Here is a 19931-nt window from a genome sequence, read left to right as displayed (position 1 = left end):
GTTTGAAGGACTAGAATGAAAATCTATGACCTGATTTAAAAAATTAGCATGTTAACGCTTATCACAAAAGACCATACGCAATTTTGTATTGTGAATTTTACTTTTAAGTCTACATAGGTGCTCTTTGAGGGAAAGAACTGTGTTTGCTGAATTACCAAAGTTCATTCATTTCCAAGAATTTGTCTGGAAACTCCTTCTGTAGCTGTCGTCGCGCAGCTACAGTCGATGCATAGATGACGAATCCCCAGGAGAGCAAGACGATCACAAGTAGCAACTGAAAGAGGGGAGGAAAGGCAAAAAAAGATCAGTGTGCTGGCTACTCTCCCTGCTCAGGCCGGGTTGCCAGCCAGCTACAGGTGGGACACGGAAGCACAGCCCGCAGGCCCCCAGGCCGGGCAGCCCTGACGTCAGCGGCGGAAGAGCGTGTCCTCCAGGAAGGGGCGGAGCTGAGGGCAGGGCGTAAACGCTCAATTTAGGAATGGGTTTTGGAGTTCCGAGCCGCAAGCCAACAGTCGGCTCTCGGCTTGCGGGCCCTGGGATGCGGCGCTGTGGCGTTCCACCGCCCCCGCTACCTACCACGGAGTAAATCCAGTCCAGGGTGCGGCGACTCACTGGCCTCATGGTAAGGAGCACCGGGGACGGGGTGGCGCGGGCCCTAGAGCCCGCTCCCGGGCGCCGTCCACCCCGCTGCTGCAGCAGCCATCTTTCGGCGAGCCGTTCCAGGCGCGCTTCCGCCCGGAGTTGGAGCGCGTCACGTGATCCGGGCCTAGCCCGCCTTTCAGGCAGCGGTGGAAATACAAGAGAAAATTTTAAAATCGCGCTTTTTTTTGAGCTTACATAGGCATTTCTCAACTTTTTTCCCTCCAGTCGCAGTGCGGTATTAGCGCAAAATAGTATGCCATCGAGTGCATGTAAGTTTATTTGAAAATAGCACGCTGGAAGGATTAAAGTTGCCGCCCTGCACCCGCCTCCGTTTTTACAAAATGCGGATAGACGTTCCTATGTTTGTTGGGCATGAACAATGTCTTATCCGCTCCTTTGTGTAACTGAGGAATCGTTGGAAACTGTTAATCCGGCCATACATCAAGAACGGCTAGTAAGAATACGGTCGCTTATGGCTGGAAATATTTTTAAATATGTTACCAGCATGGTGGACCTGCCACTCAACAAGTGCTGGCTGGACGTTTGTCGAGTCTGGGGCCTCGGCGAGTGTGAAATACCAAGCCCCGAGAAAGGCACTTTGGCAGGCGAGCTGGGATGCTGGCGGTGCTCACAGTGGAGGCCTGGCTGGCAGAGCCTGGACTGCGCGGCCTCGGGCGCAGACGTGTCTGATCCACTTGGGGGTCTAGATTCCTACGAGTGGGAAGGGGAAAGCAGGCCGCGGGGAGGAGGAAACGTTGGGGCTGGGGGAGTGCTCGACGCCTGGGGTTCATCCCAGCTGAAAAAGACACGGGGACGGGGGCACCGTGGGAGCTCAGTCCAGTTCTTGGACTGGAGAGGATTCTAGCAACTTGTCCAAGTTCGCGAGGTTTCGGGGTTTTTCTTTTTTTCCCCCCCCCGCATATTTGGCGATGATTGCTGAGTTTGCGCCTTAAATCCCGAAGACAGGCGCCCCCCGCCGTGGGGGGCAGGGCAGGGTCTGGCATCTGGGCGCCAGGCCCCGCCCCTTGCGGGCTCCTGCCCGCGGCGCATGCGCCCAGAGCGCGGGCGGGCGTGGGGGAGGGGGCGGCTCGGCTGCACGGGGGGCCGGGCTGTCTCGCCCTCCCTCCGCCCCCAAACTGCCTTTGCTGATGAGCGTTCTACGTCACAGGGGTCGCAGCCGCCGCCGGCGGGGTCTCCGCTGTCTCGCGAGGAGGGGGAGGCGCCCCCTGTGGCGCCTGCGGAGGAAGGGAGGCGCCGAAGCCGCCGGGTACGCCTTCGCGGATCCTGCCGCCACCGGCCGAGCTTGCTGGGCCGACGGGAGCTGGCCTCCAGCGGCCCGGCCGGGCCCGCGGCCGCGTCCTCCGAGGTGAGTCGGGTGGGAACAATGGGCGCGGGGTTGGCGGGTCCGGGGACAAGGCTGCTACGGCCTGGGCCTCCCGACGAGATCCGGGCACCTGTGGATCGCTGGCGGTGGGCGGAGGAGGGGGGAGTGTCGCAGCTCCGCCCGAGGGGCGCGAGCCTGACTGACGACTGGAAAGAGCTGGGTGTCCCGGGGCAGAGCAGCCGCCACGTCTAGGAAGTGTGACCTTGGCAGGTCCCCAGCACCCCCCGACCCTGTCTGTGAAATGGGAGTAGCATTTTAGTTGATCGTGGTTATATAAGGTACGTGGTGTGGCTGTCTTTCCGTCCTGTGCCAGCTGTTCTCAGGCTAAGGAAGCCAGTGTTACACATGTGGTTAGGGTTTATGTGCTTTGTGACTTATCACACATCTAGTTAGTGAAGCTTTGCTTCTGGGCTGCTGGTTCTGATTTGTAGACTGGAGAGGGACAGTGAAGAGGTAGGTGAGCATAGAGACTTAAGAAGGAAACTGGGAAGCAATTTTGGTGGGTAAGTTTCTAGATTAAGAAGGAAAAAAAAAATACGGAGAAATGGGTGCCTAAGATTTAAGCTACTAGTAGGTAGGAGGATTTGAGGGTTTGGATTTTTAGTACGTGAAAGCAAAGTGAAGAGCTCTGGAGTCAGCCGCACTCGAGCATGCCTGTCTGGAGTGAGTGCCTTTCGTAGGGAATTGTTCCCAGGCAAACAACCCCACCCCTGCGCGTGTCCCCACTTTTGGACAGGGACTCTTGTGACCAGTCTGGAGTTCCTTATGTAGCAGAGGGTGACCTTGATCTTCTGATTCTATCGCCTTCATCTCCCAGTGTGCTGGGATTGCAGGGTGTTCCAGAGTACTTGGTTCCAATAAATTCTTTTCGTTACTGATACTCGAAATTCTAGCCCAAGCAGAGGCAGGCTGATCCCTGAGTTCAAGGGCAGTGTAGCCTATAGACTGAGTTCCAGGACTGCCGGGGCTACATAGAGAAACCACTCCTCAAAAGCAGAAATTAAATTTGGTCATTTATGTCCTATAACTTTTAGAATTGATTAAACTACTCAAGATTTACAAGTAGAACCCAGATTGCTTTTAACAGTCATTGCTCCGGTTTATCTACCTGTGAACGTTGTTAACCACTTTGCTTAGATACATTAAGTATACCATTGTTATTATTTAATTACTATTGACTATTTTTGGAAACCTATCAGTTGTTGGTGATGATTACTACCAAAATCAAACTTTTCCATAACTTAGGCAACTGTTGAATTCTTATTGTTGATCAAACACTGTTCTAAGTGCTTCTTTACATGAATTACATCCCTTCACACAAGCTGTTTTTTGTCCTCTTTCAAATGACTACTGGTATTCCATTTTAGAATTGAGAATATTTGAGAAATAACTTTGCCCTGGCTTGGTCTTTGCGGAAATCAAACTAAGAAATGGTGATTCTAACCAGATGTGGTGTCACACGCTTTTAATCCTACCTAGCACTTGGGGCAGAGGCAGGCAGATCTGAGTTGCAAGCCAGCCTGGGCTACATAGTAAGACCTGGTTCTTCCCTACCCCCCACCACCCTAAAAGTGCCAGTTCTCAGTGTTGACTGATGCTGTGTTAGAGAGAACATCACTAAAGTACAGTCGGATGGTTAAATTCTCTGTCCAGTGGTAATTTAAGGAATGCTATAGAAGATAACTTTGATAGGAAGTCTTGACTTTAGTGGGGGGAGGGAGAAAACCCTGAAATTCATGCAGTTTTCCAAACTCCCAGTCTAACTTTCATTAGATTGCAGTTGTGATTCTTTTTTTTTGTTGTTTTTTGTTTTTCGAGACAGGGTTTCTCTGCGTAGCTTTGCGCCTTTCCTGGAGCTCACTTGGTAGCCCAGGCTGGCCTCGAACTCACAGAGATCCACCTGGCTCTGCCTCCCGAGTGCTGGGATTAAAGGCGTGCGCCACCACCGCCCGGCTGCAGTTGTGATTCTTTATATCCACCTATTTTCCCTGGATACGTTTGACCCTGTGGTCTGAAATTTCCCCTCAATTATGGTATAAAGAGTTTTTAATCTTTGTTAAAATCTGCAGATTAGAAGATTTAAGAAAGGAAAAGTTCAGTGCATCCTAAAGTAATAGACTTTGTTTTGGATTTGGCTGTTTAGAAAGGAGGAGCAGAGCTGGTTAAATCTGCTCTGGAAGAAATAATTTGTAGGTCCAGGCGCCAGGTATCAGAGACTAAGGGGGTCCAGCCCCTCGATAGTCCCCTCCCAGGGTCCCTGGTCTACAACCAGCTGATAATTAATCTTTGATAAAAAGAAATGAATCTAAGTACACGAAACTCCTTAGTTCATACACTTTATAATTCTGTGATAGTTCTCTCTCTGCACAGCTTCTATTCTGCTCTCATGTCTAGCTCCTTTCTTGCCTGATTTTTCTATATTTATCTACTGTCCCCTCTAGGTTCTATCTTAATTCCTTCATCTGTCCCTTCTAGGTTCTCATCTATCTAGTTCTAACCCCTATCAGCTCCTCTCCCGTCTCCTCCTCTCTCATCTGGCTCTTCCTCACCTTCCATCTCGTTCCTCTAGTCCTCTCTTTTAGCCCTTCAATCTAGGTCTTCCCCATCTCAGTTCATTCCTCTCAAGTTCTTACTCATCTAGTTCTTCCATTCTCTTTTCTCCCCTTTGTGCCCTGGAAGTCCCGGTATATAAAGGGAGGGTCCGAGCTAAATTGTGTAAAGCTATTACTTAATGTCCACCTCTCCTAGGCAGTGTCTCCTTGTGGAATTTACCATAAGTCAGGAGACTTGCCTGTGGGCTGTTATCATTGTTAGTCCTCAGAAGTTGGACACCCCCCTGGGTGGTGTCTCCTTGTGGAATTTAAGTCAGGAGACTGCAGGTGGGCTGTTATCATTGTTAGTCCTTGGAAGTTGGGCGCCCACCTGGGTGGTGTTTCCTGTAGTCTTTGAAAGTGGCTAAGGGAGATAATCTGATTCCAGAGAAAGCCTTTCCTGAGGCTATTCTCCAAATACCTAGAATGTGTATGTCCAGAGAGTGATCAGTCCACACTGTTAGCCCTTCTTAGGGAAAAGTCAGTTGGAAAAACTATGAAGGCACACATGATTTTCATAACAGAATACAGCTGATAATATATATATATATAACAAGCCAAGTAACAACAAAAAATTCTTGGAATTTGGCTTCCTCTGGAGGAATTCCCTGATCCCTCCAGGTAGTGACTTTGCCATAACCAGCTGAGTTCTTATGATATATTCCTGCGGCCTGCAGCAGTTAGAAGGCTTCTTCTAGAACCCAGAATACAAAATATAAATGGTTCCATATTTCCCACCTAAATAAGGACCACTTTGCAAATGGCCCCCATCTCAGTCTGTATTTACCAAGGTGTGTAGTCATCACCCAGGTCTAATGGAACATTTTCATCTTCCCAGAAAGGAATCTCATTACCAGCTCAAGTCATCATTCCCTCTATAGATTGGACAATTTTGGTCATTTGTTTGAATGGTACCATATAGTATTTGGTCTTTTGTGTTTTGTTTTTCATTTATTAGAATGTTATGTTGTAGCAGTCCGTACTTTATTACTTTTTATTGCTGAGTGATTTTTTTTTTGTGTGTGTGTGTGTGTATGTGTGTGTACACATCTTTTTTTATATAAGCCACTGGGTCCAGTTAGTGCTGCCTATATGCTGATATGGCTGTATGGATATACTGGGTCATGGGTAGCCTACCAGTAGCCAACACATTTGTGCACACAGACACAATGTTTGATTGTCTGGAACTGGAGTTATACATGATTGTGAGTTGCCATTGTTGGTATGACAACTCAGCCTGGGTCGTCCTCTGCTGTAATTTTTCACTGACTTGAACTAGTGCAGGTGACCACAGCTCCTGTGCGTTGTTGGAACACTCAGAATTATTTATTCTTGGTGCTTTGATGACCAGTAATAAGTCTCTTATTGCATTACAAAACAATGGCTCTGATCAAGGTTGGGGGAAGAAGCATTAGCAAAAACTTCAAGGTCACCCCTTGAGTCACTGACTTGCCCAGCCTGGGTGGCTTTGATCATTTGATAGTAGTAACAAACGTTAATCCATCAGTTGACGGGCATTTCAGTTGCCACGTTTGAGCTATCAATAACTAATTTGGGACTTGAGAGTTTTGTTGGTGTTTATTTTGTAGTTTCTGTTTTTCGAGACAGGGGACAGGGTTTCTCTTGTGTAGCTTTGCGCCTTTCCTAGAACTTGCTTCGTAGAACAGGCTGGCCTCGAACTCACAGAGATCCGCCTGCCTCTGCCTCCCAAATGCTGGGATTAAAGGCATGTGCCACCACCGCCTGGCTTATTTTGTAGTTTCTTTTGAGTGAGTACTGAGAAATGAATTGCTAAGTCAAACGATTATTCTACTTCATTTGTAGTTTAACAGACAAATTTAGTATTTAGTGATGATTTTTGAACAGGCAATCTCTTGATTGTATTATTATTATTACATTGTTATTTTATGTTTCTAACTAGCACTGTATTGTGTAGCTAAATATAGTGTATGGAAATACAAGAAAAATCTAATTGTTATTTTGACAATCTTAGGCTGTCAAAGTAATATTTCTCAATTAGGAAAGACTTAGGTTTCACTTTTTCAAAGACTATACTTCATTGATGTCTGAAGTCTATAGTATCCTGTATGTACCACAAATCTTAAAAGGTCTTATTAATAAAAACAAACCCAGAGCCAGGTATTGGGGTGAATGCTGAAAGATCAGAGAGACAGAACAGGCCACAGCTTCCTCACCTCGCCAATTCCTCAGCTGAACTGCTGCTCAAAAGCCTAAAAGCTTAACAGACTCTGGTTCCTGGTTTTCCCACCTTATACCCTTCTTCCTGTCATCACTTCCTGAGATTAAAGGCATGTGTCAATATGACTGGCTGTTTCCAGTGTGGCTTTGAACTCACAGAGATCAGGATGAATCTCTGCCTCCAGAATGCTAGGATTAAAGGTGTGTGTACCACCATTTTCTGGCCTCAGTCAGTCTAGTGGCTGTTCTGTTCTCTGACCCCAGAAAAGTTTATTATGGTGCACAATATATTGGTGAACACAATATCACCACATTTCCCCTTTTATGTCTAAAATTTAAAAAGCTTATAACTAATACAAGAAAAATTATATCTAATAAGTATATACAATATATATAGTCAAGAATTACATTAACAATGTCCGGTCCACTAACATTTGACAAATTCAGACAAAAAAAGTTCATTTTACTTATCCTATTTAGAACAAGTAGTTCCTTTTTAAAAGTAGATGCAATAATCTTCCTTTTTATTTTATCATATCCATATTCTCTTTTGAGTAGATCCAAAAATCTACCTTTTTACCTTATCATTTCTATATCTTCCCTTTTTTCAGAGTAGATTCAATGATTGACCCTTTTCTATATCTTTTTTTAAAGAACCCTGTATCTAATCTCCTTTGTTTAGCTTTTTTTTTTTTTTTTTTTTTTGCCATTAACAATTAACAGCTTGTAACCAACCATCAGTAAACAGTAACAATTATCCATTGAATGACCAAAAAACACCCACCCCACCTCTTGGAAATATGGGCGTCATTTTCTTAAAACCACTTTCTGCTTTCTGGGGATGAAGACATCTTTAAGAAATCCTGAAAAGAAAGATTTTGGGTTAATTGTCAAGTCCTGAGAGAGGTAGCTGTATTGTTTGTTGTCCGGTCTCTGCATAATGGGAAAATGTAGGGCTTGTCTCAAGTCTTTGCTTGAGTTGTCTGTAAATCTGAATCATCTCAACTAGCCATCTTGAAATTGTCCTGAGCAGTTTGTAGTTCAAAGCCAATCTTTCTGTGGTGTTAATCAGCTTAATGGCTTTTCCATAGTCCATGTGGAATCATCTTTGTGGGGTCCCATCATCTTTTTGAAGATTTCAAAGTTGTGGTCAGGGTTCCACAGAAAATGGTGGCACACACACCTTTAATCCTAGCAACAGCCAGGAAGTGATGGCAGGAAGCAGAAAGGTATATAAGGCATGAGGACCAGGAATTAGAGTCTGGTTAAGCTCTTAGGCTTTTGAGCAGCAGTTCAGCTGAGATTCATTCCAGATGAGTACTCAGAGGCTTCCAGTTTGAGGAAACAGAATCGGCTGAGGAATTGGCGAGGTGAGGTTAGCTGTGGCCTGTTCTGTCTCTCTGATCTTTCAGCTTTCACCCCAATACCTGGCTCCAGGTTTGATTTTATTAATAAGACCTTCTAACAATTCGTGCTACAGTATCTCTTAATTAATTGATCCTGGGTTGTGATTTCTTTTCCTTTTTCTTTTGTGGTACTGGGAATAGAATCCAGGACTGCCTTACCTATACCAGACAGGCCCACCATTGAGCTCCATACATTCCCAGGTCTGAATTGTACATTTTCATGTGAATTAGAAATGTTTAGTAAACACTAAGATTCTGTCTTCCAAAGAAACATTACGGTAAAATGTGTTATATCTTGAATTCTGCTGATCACTTTTCTTAACACTAGTCCATTGTGTTGAGGGGCCAAGTGAAGTGGGCGCTGCAGGTTCCTCTGGTTTGGGAGCTGCTAGTTTGAGTTGGAGCCTGGTTGTCTCAGCCTTGCACCTCCTTCCTCTTTGCCATTTGTTTGCTCTGAGCACAGGCTGGCTTTTTGATCCTACAAGTTTTTTTTTTTTTTCTTTTCTCTATTTTTAATGGCTTAAACTTTTTTTCTGCATAGAGGGAAATACTGAGACATTTATGTGATACTGTTGAGAGTTTGAATCCATTCAAAAGTGCCGGGGATATAACTTATTGGTAGAGTATTTATTTGCCTGGCATTTTTGAGACCCTGGATTCCATTCCCCAAAACCACATAAATAATTAACAGAGCAAAAACAATTAGTATTATGTATTTGTAATTTTCCACTTTCCAAGACCAGTGAAAAGTTCTGAAGAGAGGACTGGGAATATCTGTACCATTAAAGAAACATTTGTTTGCATTAGTTGACTTTTCTCTTAAGGTATGGTTCTGAGAAAGTCAAAATATCTGAAGTGAGAATGTTTAATTTGGAAAGTATGGTTAAGTGTTTTTTCCCCCTTAGACCAATAAGTTGATTATTTAGGAAGTTATAGTTCTATCATTCAGCCAACTTAGCATTTGAGTGATGGAATTTCCTATGAAGTGAGGAAGATGAGTAATAGACCCAGAGAAATTTAAAGAATAAAATCTTATGTACAAGAGGGTTAGTATAAAATATAGTATAAGAGCCGGGAGGTGGTGGAGCACACCTTTAATCCCAGCACCTCAGGTAGGCAGAGGCAGGCAGATCTCTGTGAATTCGAGGCCAGCCTGGTCTACAGAGTCCAGGAAAGGCGCCAAAGCTATACAGAGAAACCCTGTCTTGAAAAACGGAGAAAAAAAATTAAAATTAAATGTAGTATAAGAAAGGATTTATAGATGAGAGAGCTGAAATATAATGAATATTTGATTTCAGCTCCATCAAACTCTTTTGTAAGCTGATATGATGTGTAAAGAAAAGTGATCATTAACATTCTCATGATGAGGATGCAGACTGTAAGAAAGGAGACATCAAACATAGAATATGGTTTCACTTTTTGATTCAGCAAAAAAGGAGGGTTAGGTCCAGTGGCCTGCACTTAATCATAGAACTCAGGAAGCAGAAGTAGGAGCATTATCTTATGTTTTGGAGACCAGTATGGGCTACATAGTAAGACCCACTCTAAGCCAAACCAAACCAACAACAAAAGAAGCTATGATGGGTTCTTAGAAATGCTGGGTGTGGTGGTACACGCCTTTTATCCCAGCACTTAGGAGGCAGAGGCAGGCGGATCTCAGTGAGTTTAAGGCCAGTCTGTCTACAGAGTGAGTTCCAGGACAGTCAGGTCTACACAGGGAAACCCTGTCTCCAAAAGAAAAGAAATACTTAGAAATGATCAGTGAACATAATAATGTGGTTGTAGTGGTAAAGTACTGCTACTGGCTGGCTGTCCTCTTGATACCACAGCTGACATTTACTTAGCTGTTGGAGCCACATGCTACCTTCTAGTGCTTTTATACTGAAAGACCATTTGTTAGTGAAGCTTTCACTGAAAACTAGTGCATTGGCCTAAGCAGGTGAACTTGCTCATATGTATTTTACAAAAGCTCTTTCAGAAAAATTGGTGTACTGTATCATTAAAATACATGAGTATACATAAATTATTTCAAAGACTATTTTAGAAACATAAACACCCAGTAGTTAAGACTGTTAGTAAATAGTTATGATGTTAGAGGCCTATATTATAGTTAGGCTATAAATAATTTGACCATGGTATTAGAGGTGTGTGTGTAAAACCACACATGAAAATAACATTTGAGGACAAGAGGTTTTCTTTTTTTATTTTATAAGAGGGTCTAGGAAGAAATATAATGGTCATAGCATCAAAAATAACAATCACTGTAAATGTAACTTATTAAGTCTGAATAGGGAACATAGGTACTTTGGCTTTTGTGCTTCTCTGTTTCAAATACTTACCTAAGAGCTTATTGTGTACTTGATAGTTTTCCTAATGACTGACCTACAGGTGAAATGAAAGTAAGATAGTAGCACTTGAGAGGACAGAAGAGGATTTTATCCTAGGAAAACTGATCTTGGAGCATGTGATTTAATTGCTATGTCCTTAATGCTCTTATCATGTACTGCCTTTTTATGTTAAACCATTTTTGCCTAAGTATGAACAAAGTCTTTTTTTTTGTTCAGTTATCCTTTTACTGAGTTACTGATACATTTCTTTCCCTTTCACAGATAATGGCTTCAGCTGCTAAAGAATTTAGAATGGACAACTTTTCACCAAAAGCTGGTACTAGCAAATTACAGCAGACAGTACCGGCTGATGCATCTCCTGATTCTAAGTGTCCTATATGCTTGGACAGATTTGATAATGTGTCTTACTTAGATCGCTGCCTGCATAAGTTCTGTTTTCGCTGTGTGCAAGAGTGGTCAAAAAACAAAGCTGAATGTCCACTGTGTAAACAGCCCTTTGATTCTATTTTCCATTCTGTGAGGGCTGAAGATGACTTCAAGGAATATGTCCTAAGGCCTTCATATAATGATTCTTTTCCTGCTCCTGAGGTTCGAAGATTCCGCTACCGGACAACTATGACAAGAGAACGGACAACTATGACAAGAGACCGGAATGCTTCTCTTTATTCACCTAGTAGTAGTACCATAAATAGAAGAACAACTACCCCACCAGACAGTGGAGTACTGTTTGAAGGGTTAAGTGTTTCAGCAAGACCTAGAGATGTTGAAATGCCTCAATTTATGAGGCAAATGACATTAAGGGGGCCAACTACTGCAGATGAAAGATCTTTGCGGAAAATTCAGGAACAAGATATTATTAATTTTAGACGAACTCTTTATCGTGCTGGTGTTCGAGTTAGAAGCATTGAAGATGGTGGCCGCTACAGGGATATTTCAGCTGAGTTCTTCCGTAGAAATCCAGCTTGCCTTCACAGATTAGTTCCTTGGTTAAAACGTGAGCTTACGGTTCTCTTTGGAGCCCATGGATCTTTAGTCAATATTGTCCAGCACATCATTATGAGTAACGTTACTCGCTATGATTTGGAGAGTCAGGCGTTTGTGTCTGACTTAAGACCATTTTTGCTTAATCGAACTGAGCATTTTATACATGAATTTATCAGTTTTGCTCGATCTCCCTTCAACATGGCAGCTTTTGATCAGCATGCTAATTATGATTGCCCTCCTTCATCTGAAGAAGGCAGCCATTCTGATTCTTCAGTCATAACAATATCACCAGATGAGGCTGAGACTCAAGAGCTAGATATGAATGCATCCACTGTTAGGCAGGCACCATGGGATGATGAAACTCCCGGGCCATCTTACTCAAGTTCAGAGCAAGTGCATGTTGGTATGTCTTCCCTTTTAAATTCTTCTTCGGACAGTTCAGATGAAGAACTTGTTCCCACAGGAGCCACCTCTCAGATACAGGGAGTACAGGCCAATGACGACCTAAATAATGACAGTGATTCATCATCAGATAATTGTGTCATTGTTGGGTTTGTTAAGCCACTCGCTGAAAGGACCCCAGAACTTGTTGAACTGTCTTCTGATTCCGAGGAGTTGGGCTCTTATGAGAAAGTGGAAACAGTGAAGACACAAGAACAAGAGCAGTCTTACAGTTCTGGTGATAGTGATGCTAGTCGGTGTTCATCTCCATGTTCTGTTCTTGGAAAGGATGAGCAAGTGAGTCAAAGCCATTGTGATGCTGATACAACAATAAAATCAAAGAAAGAAGAGAAACGATCTACATCATTGTCAACTCCCAGAGACAGTTCTCCTACAAGAGGAGACAGAGGATATTCCCCATATAACCATCGACACAGGAAGAGGGGAAGATCGAGAAGTTCAGATTCACGTTCCCAGAGTAGAAGTGGGCATGATCAGAGGAATCATAGGAAGCATCATGGGAAGAAAAGAAAGAATAAACGATCCAGAAGTAGGGAGAGTAGTAGCAGACCTAGAGCAAGGAGGGACAAAAAGAGATCAAGAACTAGAGACAGCAGCTGGTCAAGGAAAAGCCAGACACTGTCAGTGAGTAGTGGAAGCACCAGCAGATCGAGATCTCGGAGCAGTGATCATGGCAAAAGAAGATCACGAAGCAGAAATCGAGATCGCTATTATTTAAGAAATAATTATGGAAGCAAATATAAGTGGGAATACACTTATTATAGCAGAAACAAGGACAGGGATGGTTATGAATCATCATACAGGAAGAGGACTCTTTCGAGAGCCCATTATTCTAGACAATCTTCAAGTCCAGAATTCCGAATTCAGTCTTTTTCTGAAAGAACAAATGCTCGGAAAAAGAATCACAGTGAAAGGAAATACTACTACTATGAGAGGCACAGATCAAGAAGCCTGTCTAGTAATAGGTCACGGACTACATCAACTGGGCCTGACCGGGGGCGAAACGAAAAGCCTGGAGGGAAACGGAAGTACAAAACCCGGCATTTGGAAGGTACTAATGAAGTGGCTCAACCATCTCGTGATTGTGCTTCCAAAGTGAAGGACAGTCATTACCAAAAATCATCAAAACCGGATGGAAATTACAAAAATGAGAGCGATAGCTTTTCAGATAGCCGATCATCAGACAGAGAGACAAAACACAAGAAGAGGAAAAGAAGGACGCGGAGCCTAAGTGTAGAGATAGTTTATGAAGGAAAAACTACTGACACAACTAAACACCATAAAAAGAAAAAGAAGAAACATAAGAAGAAGCACAAGAAACACCATGGAGATAACACTTCACGTTCCCCGGTCGTTATAACCATCGACAGTGATAGTGACAAGGACTCGGAAGTAAAGGCGGGTGTGGAATGTAGCACTAGTAATCTTCCACAGCCTATGCACAATGAGCTTTTGACTCCTTCCTCGGAAGCATTTGAAACTAAAGATGTTGTCACCATAGAAGATGAGCCTGGTGTCTTGGACAAGGAATGTGATGTTACTGCACTTACTGATGACTTGACTACCAGCCCAACTGTGGATAATAGTGTACCACCGGCAGACTCAGTTGAACAAACTCTTGATGTAAGAGAAGAAAGCACCTTTGCCTCAGATTTGGACAGCCAGTCCAGTAATGTATCTATTCAGACTGAGCCATCAAGACCATTGTCATCTCCACGGACCTCATTATTGTCAGTGTCTTTTGGTGGAGACTGTGACATGTCTTAAAGCTGCCAAAGCATCTCATTCTTCATTCAGAGGCTATAGAAAAAAGGGGGAAAGTCATCTACTGCAATCTCGATGACTTTTATTGAAAAAATTTTACCTCTGAAAATATTTTAAGTGTGTGTGTGTGTGTTAATTTGTAAAATTCATTGTTTGTTCAAAAAGTTATGTATGTCCCATCCCCAGATATATGCACTTTTAAGTGAAGAAAATGTTGCTAGCAGTTTATTTAAAACTTGGGAACCTTTTTAAATAAAAATAAAAAAATTTAGAAGTTATTTCATAAAGCCATATGGTATTGACATATTTTTATGGTAGTATTTTTGAATTTTTTTTCAAGAGTTATTCTGAAAATGTGTTACAAGCTGGGAGAATGCTTTTGGACAGTTATTTTTCATAAAAAATTTGTATGATTCAAAACCATTTCTTAGGCTGAAATAAGTCATTTTAATCTGCACAGGTTATCTTGACTTCTGCCGAGAGAAGAGTTTAGTATTTTGTTTATATACTTGCTTATCTGGACTGGCAGTAATACAAATGTGTATTCAAGAAAAGACAATAAAATAGTACACTGTAAAAGAATTCAGACATTTTCCTGTGCAACATTGCTTTCCTTAAAGTTTTGCTAGGGCCAAAATCTAAAAATCAGGTGATCATTTACAGGTCCCAGTTTCAGTGGTTGGATCAGGTCTTTAACTGACATTGAGTATCTTATTTTCTTGAGGAAAATGGCTTTGGAGCATCTGGCTTACTACAAACACAAACCCTAGCCAAACTTTTCTTTGGCAACTTTTCACACATAGCGGCCCTTAATTTTTAATCTTTAGAGAAAATAATAGGGCTCTATATCTATCCCAATGAAAGGATTTTCATTACAGCAGAGCTTGAACTTGATCCAGATTTAGGCTTCAGTTTGCCTTGTTTTCCCCTGTTAAGTCTTCAGTGGAAATTGGAGGGCTTGCTGGTTGGCTACTCTGTACTTGGTTTTAGTGGGAGAGCAAGGCCTCGTGGATTTTACAGATTGTTTAGCTAAAACAGTTATGTAAACATAACACTATAATAAGTTGTCTGGAGAGAAGATAAAATTTTATATAGAGAGAAGATACAATTTTTTATATATTTGTATGCATATAATTGTATCTTGCTGTGTATATGTATATTATGTATATATAATTATATGAAGATAGATATGAAGAATACATAATGGAGACCCGATCTGAGGTGAGGTGGAGGTAATAGTTGGAATCCAGAAACTAAGTTGACAGCAGTAGTATTGGAAAGGAAGAGCATGTGCAGTGTTCCAAAGCAGGAGTAGGGCCTAGCATGTTAGAGGCAGGGTTGCTGAAAGTGTAGAAACAACTTGGTAAAAGTCATCCTCTAAATTTGCTTAAAAGGCAGTAGGAAATGTTTTTAAATTGTAGGACTCTAAAGTTGATGTCGACAGTTTGAAATTCACACAGTGGGAAATAGTAGAAAGACTTAGAGGGATGGAGGAATGGACTTTGCAGTTGTAAGAAGCTTTGTGGGCTTTTTGGGTGGGGGTTGCTTTCCCTTCCTCCAGTTCCTTCCCATCTGAAGCCACTCCCTTTATGTTTCATTAGAAAACAAACAGGTTTCTAAGGGATAATAAAATATAAAACAAAACATCAGAATTGGACAAAACAGAGAAGAAGAGCCCAAGAGGAAGCACAATAAACGCTTGCTTGGTTGCACACTCAGGAATCCCATAAAAACACTAACACTGGAAGCCATAATATATACACAAAGAACCTGGTGCAGGCCCTGTGCATGCCACCTCAGCCTCTGAGTTCATACGTGTTTGATCATGTTGATTTAGAGGGTCTTGTTTGGGTGTCCTCTATCCCCTCTGATTCTTAGACTCTTTCCTCTTCTGCAGGGTTACCTGGGCTGAGGGATTTGATGGAGACATCCTGTATAGGGTTCAGTGTCCAAGGTCTCTGCGTAATATTCTGGCTGTGGGTCTCTGCTCCCATCTGTTGTAGGAGGAAGCTCAAGGAACTGATCTATGAGTATAGAACAAGGTTATTAGCTACTATTTTTCCCCCTTCTTAAAGACCAGTATTAGTTTTACTCTAGTCCCTAAGCTATCTAGTCTCAGGTTCTTGGTCACCCAAGGAGTGTCAGGTATGGGTTCCATCTCATGGAGTGGTCGTTTGAGTCAAATCAGGTATTGGTTGGCCACTCCCACAGGCTCTGTACCACCATTGCACTAGCATCTCTCAGGACACCATTGTCAGAGGGTTGTAGCTGGATTGGTGTTTACATTTCCCTTTTGGTAGCATGTAGAATACCTTCCTGTACCAAAAATGTTAGAACATAGGGGTGAAATCTGTAGGTGTCAGCTTGACTTCTCCATATTGAGTGAGTTGTGTGGGTATTGTCTTCCATGAGTCTTCACCATCAGTTTGTCAAGAGCAACCTATTGTCTTGGCAACAGCTTGGATCGTGGATTCCCTTTGGCCAACAACTCAGGTTTATGTAACCTAGTTCTGGTATTAGAAACTTCATTTGGTGACAAGAGATGGCCAGTTGGGGTTCTGTCTCCTATTTGGCGATTTCATTTATATCACCTTCATATATGTATATATTTTAGGAAACTTACACTATATTAGGTTTCTGAACTACCCCTAAAATGCCCCTTAATTTTAGCTGTCTCCCCATATTCCCTACCTCATCTTCCTCTCCCCTGCTCCTCCCCACTTGGTCCTCCCATTCCAGCCCCTCTCCCATCCATCCATCCATCCATAACTTAGTCCCCTTCCTGATAAGACCTGTCTGTCCTCCCTAGTCCCATACTTTACCTAACCTCCAGTTCTGTCAGTTGTATCTTGATTGTTGTTGGCTTAGCAGCAAATATCCATATATAAACAAATGCAAACTACTTGTTCTTCTGGGTATAGGTTACCTCACTCAGGATAACTCTTCTAGGTTCAACCATTTATCTGCAAATTTCATGATTTTTTTTTTAATGGCTGAATAACAATCCATTGTGTAAATGTACATTTCTTTATCCATTCTTCTGTTGAGAGGCATCTAGGTTTCCAATTTCTGGCTATTATGACTAAAGCAGCAATGAACACGGTTGAGCAAGTGTCTCTGTAGTAGGAAGAAGTGTCCATTAGGTACATGCCCAAGAGTGATAGTGGATCTTGAGGTCAATAAATTCCCATCTTCCTGAGTAACTGCCTTACTGATTTCCACAGTGACTACAAGTTTGCACTCCTATCAGCAATGGATGTGTCTTCCCTTTAGTCCACATTCCTCACCAGCATGAGCGGTCACTTGTTTTATTGATCTGAAGCTATTCTGATGGATGAAAGATGAAATTTCAAAGTCATTTCAATTTGCATTTTTTTCATGACTAAGGATATTGAACATTTAAATGTTTCTCAGCCATTTGAGTTTCCTCTTTGAGAATTCTGTTTAGATCTGTACCCCATTTTTTAATTGGGTTGTTTTCTTGATAACTTTTTTTTTTTTTTTTTGGTTTTTTCGAGACAGGGTTTCTCTGTGTAGCTTTGCGCCTTTCCTGGGACTCACTTGGTAGCCCAGCCTGGCCTCGAACTCACAGAGATCCGCCTGCCTCTGCCTCCCGAGTGCTGGGATTAAAGGCGTGTGCCACCACCGCCCGGCAATACCTTGTTATTTTTGTTCTTTATGTATTTTGTATACTAGCCCTCTGTTGGATGTGTAGTTAGTAAGAACTTTTTACATTCTGTAGGCTGGTGCTTTGTCAGAATGATGCTGTCCTTTGCCTTGGAGAAACTTTTCAGTTTCATGAGGTCTCATTTATTGATTGATGATCTTAGTGCCTGCACAATTGGTGTTCTGTTCAGGAAGTTGTTTCCTGTGCCAGTGAGTTCAAGGTTATTCCCACTTTCTCTTCTGTCAGGTTCAGTATATCTGGTTTTATGTTGAGGTCTTTGATCCGTGTGGACTTGAGTTTTGTGCAGGGTGATAAATATGGATCTATGTGTATTCAAATGCAGACATCTAGTTTGACCAGCACCATTTGTTGAAGATTTCTTTTTTTGATTGTGTGTTTCTGGCTTCTTTATAAAAAGCATGTTTCCATAGATCTGTATATTTATGTCTAGGTCTTCTATTTGATTCCACTGATCAATGTGTCTGGTTTTGTGCCAATATCATGCTGTTTTTATTACTATAGCTCTGTAGTACACTTTGACATCAGGGATAGTGAGACCCCCCAGCAGTTTTTATTATTCAGGATTGTTTTAGCTGTCCTGTTTTTTTTTTTTTTTTTTTTTTTTTTTTGTGTGTGTGTGTGTGTGTGTGTGTGTTTGTGTTTCATACAAAGCTGAAAATTGTCCTTTTAAGGTCTGTGAAGAATCGTGTTTGAAATTGGTGGGGATTGCATTGACTCGATAGATTGCTTTTGGTAGAGTGGCCATTTTTACTATATTAAACCCTACTGATCCATGAGCCTGGGAGATCTTTCCATGTTCAGATATCTTTCATTTCTTTCTTCAGTATCTCAAAGTTTTTATCATAGAAGTCTTCAATTGCTTCATTAGAGTTACCTCAAGATATATTATTTGTGGCTTTTGTGAAAGGTGTTGGTTCCCTGATTTTAATCCAGCCACTTGTCATTTGTATAAAGGAGGCTACTGTTTTTCGTGAGTTAATTGTGTATCCAGTTACTTCACTGAAAATGTTTATCTGTTGTAGGAGTTCCCTGGTAGATTTTTGGGGGATCACTCATGTATACTATATCATCTGCAAATAACAATACTTTGACTTCTTCCATTCCAATTTGTATCCCCTTGATCTCCTTCAGTTGTCTTTTTGCTCTAATTAAGAATTCAGCCAGCTAGCCTTGGCTACAGAGTGAGTTCCAGGAAAGGTGCAAAGCTACATAGAGAAACCCTGTCTCGAAAAACAAAAACAAAACAAACAAAAAAATTCAGGTACTAGCCTGGCGGTGGTGGTGGGGGGGGGGGGGGGGGGGGGGGGGGGTGGTGGTGCACGCCTTTAATCCCAAGATTTGAGAGGCAGAGGCAGGCGGATCTCTGAGTTCAAGGCCAGCCTGGTATACAGAGCGAGTTCCAGGACAGGCTCCAAAGCAACACAGAGAAACCCTGTTTAAAAAAAGAAAAAAAAAAAAATTCAGGTACTATAGTTGTGGAGAGAATGGACAGCCTTGTCTTATTCCTGATTTTAGTGGAATTGCTTTGAGTTTCTCTCCATTTAATTTGATGTTGGCTATTGGCTTGCTGCAAATTGCCTTTATAATGTTTAGGTATGTTCCCTTGTATCCCTAATCTCTTCAGGACTTTTCTCATGAAGGGGTGTTGGATTTTGTCAAAGGCGTTTTCTGCATCTGAGATGATCCTATGGTTTTTGCCTTTCTTTTTTATACGGTAGATTACATTTGTAGTTTTATGTAAGTTGAACTATCCCCGCATCACTGGGATGAAGCCTACTTGATCATGGTGGATGATCTTGGATGTGTTCTTGGCTTTAGTTTGCACAAGTATTTTACTGAGATTTTTACATCTATGTTTCCAAGGGAAATTGATCTGTAATTCTCTTTTTGTCGGGTCTTAAAGTGATTTGGGTACCAGGCCTCATAAAATGAACTGGACAATGTTCCTTCTGTTTCTATTTTGTGGAATTGGCATTAACTCTTCTTTGAAAGTCTGGTGGGAATTGGGACAGAAACTATTTGGCTGTTTTTGTTTTTTTGGCAGACTTTTAATTACTGCTTCTATTTCATTAGGGGTTATAGGGTAGTTATGTTTGCAAGCCTAAGTGCCCAAGGCTTTTATTTTCTTGAGTCCTCTTCATTAGTCACCAGATCTCTTCTAAGATTTTCATTGTGTTTGTACCCTCAGGTCTAGCCAGTCAGCATTTCTGCTCTGTACCCTGCCTCTACTCCTCCATTCTTAGGACATCATGCGAAAGAATCTAAAATATGCCGGGCGGTGGTAGTGCACACCTTTAATCCCAGCACTGGGGGAGGCAGAGGCAGGTGGATTCTGTGAATTTGAGGCCAGTCTGGGCTACAGAGTGAGTTCCAGGAAAAGCTCCAAAGCTACACGTAGAAAACCCTGTCTTGGGGAAAAAAGAAAAATCTAAAACTTTTATTCCATTTCCCTACTTAAAATAC

The 19931-nt window shown here is 42.3% G+C and overlaps 2 protein-coding genes across 2 annotated transcripts; one reads left to right on the top strand and one right to left on the bottom strand.

Moving 5' to 3' along the window:
* Positions 1 to 61: 61 nt before the first annotated feature.
* Positions 62 to 953, bottom strand: Smim27 (small integral membrane protein 27). The gene is made up of 2 exons (XM_028884067.2): positions 577 to 953; positions 62 to 274 (listed from the first exon to the last, which is right to left on the bottom strand). The coding sequence occupies exons 1-2, from the start codon at positions 619 to 621 to the stop codon at positions 152 to 154; spliced, it is 168 nt and encodes a 55-aa protein (XP_028739900.1). The 5' UTR covers positions 622 to 953; the 3' UTR covers positions 62 to 151.
* On the top strand, positions 460 to 14362 carry Topors (TOP1 binding arginine/serine rich protein, E3 ubiquitin ligase). The gene is made up of 3 exons (XM_028884063.2): positions 460 to 622; positions 1811 to 2008; positions 10832 to 14362. Exons 1-3 carry the CDS (start codon positions 620 to 622, stop codon positions 13781 to 13783), a joined length of 3153 nt encoding a protein of 1050 aa, XP_028739896.1. The 5' UTR covers positions 460 to 619; the 3' UTR covers positions 13784 to 14362.
* The last annotated feature ends 5569 nt before the right edge of the window (positions 14363 to 19931 follow it).

Source organism: Peromyscus leucopus, chromosome 2, assembly GCF_004664715.2.
Source record: "Peromyscus leucopus breed LL Stock chromosome 2, UCI_PerLeu_2.1, whole genome shotgun sequence".
Classification (NCBI taxonomy): Eukaryota; Metazoa; Chordata; class Mammalia; order Rodentia; family Cricetidae; genus Peromyscus; species Peromyscus leucopus.
This window is presented reverse-complemented; position numbering and strand designations above follow the sequence as displayed.